At 52.4% G+C, this 8,733-nt stretch overlaps 1 protein-coding gene across 1 annotated transcript in view; it reads right to left on the bottom strand.

Annotated features, from left to right (window-relative positions):
* The window catches only part of LECT1 (leukocyte cell derived chemotaxin 1), a 32,489-nt gene that overhangs the window by 22,658 nt on the left and 1,098 nt on the right, over positions 1 to 8,733 (bottom strand). Inside the window, exons 3-5 of the mRNA XM_015427857.1 lie at positions 6,926 to 6,976; positions 4,618 to 4,758; positions 1,273 to 1,413 (exon numbers count right to left, since the gene is read on the bottom strand). Coding sequence (XP_015283343.1) covers positions 1,273 to 1,413; positions 4,618 to 4,758; positions 6,926 to 6,976 — 333 coding nt within the window. The remainder of the gene's footprint in view (positions 1 to 1,272; positions 1,414 to 4,617; positions 4,759 to 6,925; positions 6,977 to 8,733) is intronic.

The following is an 8,733-nucleotide window of genomic DNA, read 5'->3' as shown; positions in this document are numbered from 1 at the left end:
GCTAATGAGCTCCTGCACCTCTTTTTCCACAAAATGACCCCTGGGTATAAGGACTCAGGCCCTGACCTGGACAGAACAGATTAGCCCAATCTCACCATATCTCGGAAGCTAAGCAGGGTCAGTCCTGGCTACTATTTGGTGGGCAACCTCCAAGGAATACCAGGGATATGAAGCGGAGCCAGGCCATGGCAAGCCACCTCTGATCTGTCCCTTGCCTTGGAAACCCCAGCAGTGGTCGTCATCGGTCAGCTGTGACTTGACAGCAGTTTCCACCTTTCCACCATAAGGACTTAGAGAACTCTATTCCTACTACTATCTGACAAAGGGAGATTTGTCTCGCTTCCCAAAAATCTTATTGGTCTCTACAGTGCAACTGGACTTGAATGCAGCCCTACTACTTGTGCAATTCAGTCCTGCAAATATTTAGGAGGGTGGAAGGGTCCACTGGAAACAGAGTGGACATGACAGCCAACTTGCCCTACAAGCGAGAGTCCATGCGTCACTGCGTTGTATGTGACAGAGGAACACAACAACACAATATCCAGCAATAAATTCACCATAGGTCATGTCAACGCAGCAAGATGTTCCATGTGAAAATGCCATTTGGGCTGCTGGAGTGACAATTCTAGCCTCTTGTACAGGAGATCCACACAGCTTTTTGTGGAGCCTCACTATTTACCAAAATATCTGTATATTATCAGCCATTGCTCTAGAACAGTGACAGGCATCCTGTATTTTGGGAATCTCTGGGGGCTCTGGAAGCCTATTTTATCTGCCTTATTTACAGTCCATCTTTCTGAGACTCAAGGTGGACTGTACAGTGCAAGTCAATACCCACAACAAGTTGGGATGTCCAATAAACAATGCAATAGAATTTGGATTGCTGAAATTTGAAAACCAGAAGAAATATGAAACTGAGCTGAAACAAAGCATAAGCACTGAAACACGACACATTAAACGATGCACAAATTACATAGTAGCGAGCACACTTACAGCAACAGACAGTAGTACAGCCCATCATCCCTATATCTTTGCCTGAGCATCTTTCTGAACCATTTCATTACAGCACAGCCATATTACCTGTGTGAAAAAAGTCTATCTTCTCACCTATGAAAACAGCGGTAGTGGGATACAATAGGGTTACCAACCTCCAGGTGGGGCCTGGAGTTCTCCTGGACTTAGAGCAGATCTGCAACTAGGCAGTCAAGAAGGGGGCACACGGGCATCCCTGCAGGGTTGGGGAGGGGAAACAGCTGGAGCAGCCTTACTTACGATCTGAAAATCGTGAACTTCAGTTGCCTCTTCACTTCCACTTCCAGTTTTAAAGATCTCCAGATTGTTTCCAGCATCGATTTCCATTGATGCCTCTTGTACTTTCCCATTAATACTCATTGTGTAGTGGATGTTGTAGAGCTGGAATCAAAAGCAACATCTTTTAGATAATAATTGTGATGACCGCTTCTGTCACGCAAGTGGCACTGACTAGCTTACCATTTCAGTGTGATGAAATCCTGGGAGGGCTGTGAGAGAGCCAGGTGTACATAATCGCATTCTAGTTCCTCAAATAACTCTGTGAGGCAAGATTCAGGTGGGGTCGGCCATGTTGGTCTGGAGCTACAGAACAAAGTTTGAGTCCAGTGGCACCTTGAAGACCAACGAAGTTTAATTCGGGCTGTGCCACTGGACTCAAACTTTGTTCTGTGAGGATAGATCCAGGTGGGGCCGTGGGCCGTGTTGGTCTGAAGCAGCAGAACAAAGTCTGAACCCAGTCAGGCCCCTTGGAGACTAACCAAAGTCCTATTCAAGGTAGGAGCTTTCGTGTCCAAGGCACCCTGTTTCCGATACAATGAAATGGAAAAAGAAATGTCACAAATATAGAGGGTGGGCACCATACAGAGTAATGAAGGTGTTTTCAACAGATTAAAAGAATAATAAGCTTAGTATATATGGCTATAAATTGTCTGGGTTCTATATGTCTGACTGTTCTTTCTATTTCCATTTCATTGTACCTGAATAAGTGTGCCTGCACACGAAAGCTCATACCTTGAATAAAACTTTGCTGGTCTTAAAGGCGCCACTGAACTCAAACTTTGTTCTATGAGGTAAGTTAAACAGAGAAATTGTGATTAACCATCCAGTAAACGTCACAGCCATGAAGGGGTTCGTTCCCTCATCTCCATGGTCCAGATCTCACATCTCGTCTTCAATGTGGTAACAACTCTACTCCTGTTTAAAAAGAACCAACGCCAAGAGAGCACAAAAGGCCACCATTCTGAGGGAGGTTTCAGAGGGCAGCCATGTTGGTCTGCAGTAGAACAGATTCGAATCCAGTAGCTCCTTAGAGACCAAGAAGATTTTCAGGGTATCAGATGAAGGGAGCTTTGAAAGTTCATTCCCCGCAAAATCTTGTGGGTCTCTAAGGTGCTGCTGGACTTGAATCTGGCAATTCTGAGGGAAAGTATGTCGAAGAAAGTCCTCCTTCTGGGACCTAAGGCCAGTTTTAGAGTATTCTGTTCTGAATACAATTATTAATTAATCAGTTAAAGCAACAGAATTAAAATACGGACAGTTCTGTTTAAAACCACCTCTACTAAGTTCAATATGTCACTGAGTGTTTCTGTGTTATAAACGGTCACAAGCTAGGAGGCTGACAATGGACACAGTATTACCCAAATGCCTCCAGGTAAGCCGCTCTCTGGAGGAAGAGAATTCACCAGGAATGGCAAAGGGGAATGCTTGCAGGATTGATGAAATCCTTAACTTTATGACTAGAAGTGCCTACAGTGCTCTCGAGCTCTGGCTCTGAAAGCACAGGAGAGGAGAAATGTTCGTGTTGGAACGAGAGAAAAATAAAATGCCTGAAGAATTTGGCCAAATACCCAAGAAGAAATCTGAAGCGTGCTTGTGTTCCTTGTCGAAGGTTTTCTGGCTAAACTAGAAATGAAACCTGACAGGAGAAGAAACAGCCCTGTCTTCCAAACGGAAACATTTCCACAAGCAGTTTTTGAAAGCACAACTCAGGCCCCAACGACCTGACTTAAGAGCAGTCCTTAAAATATGAACAGAAAATAATTAAGGTGATGCCTAATATTTGGTACACAGAGGAAGCTGGTTCGGAGTATGAAAGCGTTCAAATTAACAATGAACTCTTAACTGAGCAGACCAGATGCTTTTCAGTGTAGCAGAGAATACCCCTGGGGAATGAGGGGGGGCCTGGCAGATACTCACTGCAGGGGCAACAAACCCCTCCTGACTACAGGCAGGCTCAGTAAACAGGGCCGGACAGCAGATGGTGAGATGCCTGGCTTATAAAAAAAAGGACACACTCTCGCAAATATTCCCCTGACTGTACCAAGCGATAACCCAGAAGGTGAACTTATTGGCTACACTGATACCACCTTCAGTCCCATGCTGAAGCCATGTGAGTTCTGCTGGGGAATTGAGGTGGCAGGGAGAGGCCGTCCCAGCAGTCCCACCCCTCAAGGAAGCTCGCCTGGTGGGCACACGGGGGAGAGGGTCCTTTCACACGACAGCCCCACGATTATGGAACCTGCCCCCCCCCCTGCAGATCTTTAGGAAGCAGCTGAAGACAGTTTTATTTACGAAGGCATCTAGTTAAGTGATTAGCAGTCCTGAATTGTGACTGTGCCGTAACATGGACTGCCGGGAGTGCGACCGTGTCTGCCTCAGGGCATCCGCACGGACAGCCTGTCTGCAGGGAGCCCCTAGACAGAAGCATCTCTCCACAATCTGGAATACTCCAAAAGCCCCAGCTACAGGGAGGTCCTACGTGTGGGGGGACAGCAGATGCCCCCATATGGTGGTGGATTTAATCCCCTCCATGCAAAGCAGCTATTGGCACACACTCACACCCCGGCTGTCCAACACTCCTCCGTCCGAACAAAGGTACCCGAAATCATATTCTGTAGCACAACTGTGTGGCTCTTAGCCCTGAACCAGACATAGAAACAAATAATCAGCCTATTGTCTTAAACCAGCCAAGTCCTCTTTCTGGTTGGTTTGTGGTAGGGTTGCCAAACTCCTGGTGGGGCCTGGAGGACTCCCAGAATGACAGCTACTCTCCAGAGGGCACAGCTTCGTTCCCCTGGAGAAAATGGCTGCTTTGGAGGGTGGGCCCTGCGGCCCTCTATCCCGCTGGGGTCCCTCCCCTCCCCCAATCCCCACCCTCTCCAGGCTCCACACCCCATAAATCTCCAGGCATTTCCAAACTCAGATCTGGTGACCTTAGTTTGGGGTCTGGACAATTGGGAAAGGCAGTTGAGGACTCTGTTGGGAGCTTCACAGATTGTTGTCCAAAGCAGATGATTCACCAGAAGAGCCAGAGGTGGCCTTGGGCCCAGAATCTAAGGTTGCCAACCGCCAGGTGGCAGCTGGAGAGCTCCTGCTATTACAACGGATCTCCAGGCAACAGAGATCAGTTCTCCTGGAGAAAATGGCTGCTTTGGAAGGCAGATTCCATGGCACTGTAGCCTGCTGAAGTCCCCCCCCCAACCCCATCCTCCTCAGGCTCCAGAAATCTCCAGGTATCCCCCAACCTGGACCTGGCAACCCCAGCCCAAAAGAATGAGCTCCAGACTGTGTTCCGGAGGCCCCTACCTCTTTGTCATTCGCCTTCCAGTAGTAAAAGGCTCCGATGGCCCCGAAGAGGAGCAGGAGGGCTCCGCCGATGAGTGCCACGGCCCCGATCCTGAGTAGCCGACCTGTACTAGAGGGCTTCGCCATCACGGCCGAATAAGCCTGGAGTGAGAAGGGTGAGAGGTGGGGAGTCGAGGGCCATGGTCCCCCCTCCCTTTCCACTGTCCAAGGGACAAACTTTATTGCCTCACATCATCCCACTTGGCACTCAGGTCCAGATTCGGAAGAGGAAATCCCTGCCTGCTCCCTCCACATCCCAAGGACGGGTTCGGAACCTGCGTCCTTGTGTGTGTGCGTGTGTGTGTGCATGGACAGGAGCAAAGTGAGGAGGGTTGCCAGGTCCAGGCTGGGCAACTCCTGGAGATTTGGGGCTGGAGCCTGGAGAGGACAGGGACCCCAGTGGGGCACAGTGCCATTGAGACACACACACACACACACGCCCTCTTCTCCAGGGGAAAGGGAGATCAGCTGTGATTCTGGGAGCTCTCCAGGCCCCACCTGGAAGCTGGCAAGCCGAGGGTTGCCAACTCTGGCTTGGAAAATTCCTGGAGTTTGTGGGGTGGAGACTGCTGCTGAGGGACCTCAGTGGCGTCTAGTGCCACAAAATCCACCCTCTGAAGCAGCCCTTTTCTCCAAGGGAGCTGACCTCTGTAGGCTGGAGACCAGCAGTAATTCCAGGACATCTCCAGCCACCACCAGGAGGTTGGCAAGCCTAGCTCAGATGTCAATCATTGGGGGCTAACAACACACACAAGAGCGCAAGGGAGCCCCAGGTGCTTTGTGTTCCCTACCAAAAAGCCCCTGGAGGGGATCCTGAAGAGGGGAGGGAGGAAGAACCCCCCCACAAGGAGTGCTCCCCCTCCCCGCTGCCCTGCCCCAAGTGCCCCACCTCAGCTGCTCCCTTCCGGCAGGTCCCAGGCCTGCAGTCAGGCGGGGAGGTGGGATGCCAGGGCTTGGGCGGCCAAGGAGGGCCCTGATGCATCAGCAGGGGCTCCAATGGCACTCTGCACATGCTTGGCACAACTCTTTTCTGAAAAACAGCCAGCAGCGCTTCCCATCCAAAGCGAAGCGCACTCTGTGCGTGCTCAGAGTTCCTCTGCTCGAATTTTTTTTATTTTCCCCGGACAGAAGTGGCTTTGTTTGATGGAAGCAAAAAAACTGTATCCGGAATACCAGGGCCGTGACACAGAGGCAGGCAATGGCAAACCACCTCTGAAATGCCTCTTCCCTTAAAAAAAAAAACCCAAGTCTAGCTCACCACCTAGTGGTACAAAATGGTAAAAGAGCTAGAACTCCTGGCTGCTAGACAGTCTTAGGAGCACCTGGCTATGCTACACACACTGCCATGCGATAATTAACTAGTATGTATGGTTGCCAACCTCCAGGTGGCACCTGGAGATCTCCCGCTACCACAATTGCCCTCCAGACAACCAAGGTTAGTTCCCCTGGAGAAAATGGCTGCTTAAGACAGTGGACTCTGTGCCATGATACCCCGCTGGGGTCCCTCCCCTCCCCAAACCCCACCCTTTCCAGGCTCCACCCTCTAAATCTCCAGGTATTACCCAACCCAGCTGGCAGCCCGAGAGATCTGATTGGCTGTGAAGACGACATCCAGACTGGTTCCGCGGCAGCTGCCACCACCCAGTGCTGCTTTTATTCCCTCACATACTCCTCTCTCATGGGGTGTATTTTATTTTGTAAAAAATTGAAATTTAAAATTACCGCTCTTGTCCCCTGCATTTAGCTTCCTCCGAGTAGTCCCACCTCCCATCGATGTGCACCCGTCGCCCTGTGTCAGAGTCCCAAAGGCGCCCAGGGGCTGCAGAGGGCTGGGGAGGGGGCTCTGCTCCAGGGAGTGGGATTCATCCTGCACTTGATCTCTCTGTGTGTCATCACAATGTTGTGACCCTGTGAGCCTTTCTGAGGAGGAGGAGAGCGCCTCTCTCAAGGGAAGGCTCGGGGGACTCTTCAGGGTTGCCTGCCTGGCCACACTGACGGGTGGGGCTGCACACAAGTGCTCCCTATGCAAAGCGGGAGGTTCCAGGATTCTACCCCCACCCCACCCCCGGGGCATCCCGTGCTCTGTCCTGAAAGTCAGAGCCTCAGATGCCTGGTGGGCTGGGCTGTGGGGGCCAGAGTCCCTGGAAAGCACTCTCCAGCGTGTGAGCCAAGGACTGCCATGGGCCTCAAACTCAGTGTGACAGGCACCTTCCCAGGAGAGTTGGTTCCCCTCCCCGAGTGCCAGCCTGGTCCACCGCCCTCTTCTCACTGGCACACCGCCGGAGGGCTGCTGCAGCTCTGCCGACTCCCATTCCAGGAGCTCCCGAGGAAGAGGGGGAGAGGGGCTGTGCGGCTCAGTGGCAGAGCCTCTGCGTGGCAGGCGGAGGGGAGGTCCTTTCCATCTCCTGCAGCCTGGCCCTCCTTCGAACTGGAGATGCTGCCTGCCTGGGGCCAGGCTGCAGGAGATGGAAAGGACCTCCCCTCCGCTCTGCCACTGAGCAGCACAGCCCCTCTCCCCCTCTCCCTCGGGAGCTCCTGGAATGGGAGTCGGCAGAGCTGCAGCAGCCCTCCGGCGGTGTGCCAGTGAGAAGAGGGCGGTGGACCAGGCTGGCACTCGGGGAGGGGAACCAACTCTCCTGGGAAGGTGCCTGTCACACTGAGTTTGAGGCCCAGTGAAGTGTCCCCAGGGCAGTCCTTGGCTCACAAGCTGGAGAGTGCTTTCCAGGGACTCAGGCCCCCACAGCCCAGCCCACCACGCATCTGAGGCTCTGACTTTCAGGACAGAGCACGGGATGCCCCGGGGGTGGGGTGGGGGTAGAATCCTGGAACCTCCCGCTTTGCATAGGGAGCACTTGTGTGCAGCCCCACCCGTCAGTGTGGCCAGGCAGGCAACCCTGAAGAGTCCCCCGAGCCTTCCCTTGAGAGAGGCGCTCTCCTCCTCCTCAGAAAGGCTCACAGGGTCACAACATTGTGATGACACACAGAGAGATCAAGTGCAGGATGAATCCCACTCCCTGGAGCAGAGCCCCCTCCCCAGCCCTCTGCAGCCCCTGGGCGCCTTTGGGACTCTGACACAGGGTGACGGGTGCACATCGATGGGAGGTGGGACTACTCGGAGGAAGCTAAATGCAGGGGACAAGAGCGGTAATTTTAAATTTCAATTTTTTACAAAATAAAATACACCCCATGAGAGAGGAGTATGTGAGGGAATAAAAGCAGCACTGGGTGGTGGCTGCTGCAGCGGAACCAGTCTGAATGTTGTCTTCACAGCCAATCAGATCTCTCGGGCTGCCAGCTCTGGGTTGGGTAATACCTGGAGATTTAGAGGGTGGAGCCTGGAAAGGGTGGGGTTTGGGGAGGGGAGGGGAGGGACCCCAGTGGGGTATCATGGCACAGAGTCCACTGTCTTAAGCAGCCATTTTCTCCAAGGGAACTAATCTTGGTTGTCTGGAGGGCAATTGTAGTAGCGGGAGATCTCCAGGTGCCACCTGGAGGTTGGCAACCATACATACTAGTTAATTATCGCATGGCAGTGTGTGTAGCATAGCCAGGTGCTCCTAAGACTGTCTAGCAGCCAGGAGTTCTAGCTCTTTTAGCATTTTGTACCACTAGGTGGTGAGCTAGACTTGGGTTTTTTTAAGGCAAGAGACGTTTCAGAGGTGTTTTGCCATTGCCTGCCTCTGCGTCACAACCCTGGTATTCCTTGGAGGCCGCCCTCCCAAATACTAGCCAAATAAGACCCTGCTTAGCTTCCAAGATCTGACGGGATTGGGCTCGCCTGGGCTATCTGGGTCAGGGCACCTTACAGATCTCCAGCAGCCACTCAGAAGCTCTTCCAGGTAGGAGCGCTACTCACTTTCTCCACGCGGGAGACTCCTGGCATAGAGGACATCCCCCTGGGTCAGAATTCCAAAGGTACTTAAAGGGGTTGGGGACCCCCCCCCCCCCCCCGCTCTATATTCTTCCAGGGTTAAGAAACAAATACCTCCAAATTCTCAGAACGATGTGGGGTGGGGAGTTAGGGTTGCCAAGCTCTGGGGTGGGAAACCCCTGGAGATGGGTGGGGGTGGGGCTATC

The sequence above is a fragment of the Gekko japonicus genome, unplaced genomic scaffold (genome assembly GCF_001447785.1).
Source record: "Gekko japonicus isolate JY-2015 unplaced genomic scaffold, Gekko_japonicus_V1.1 scaffold694, whole genome shotgun sequence".
Classification (NCBI taxonomy): domain Eukaryota; kingdom Metazoa; phylum Chordata; class Lepidosauria; order Squamata; family Gekkonidae; genus Gekko; species Gekko japonicus.
The sequence above is the reverse complement of the archived record's forward strand: the minus strand, read 5'-3'. Positions and strand labels throughout refer to the sequence as shown.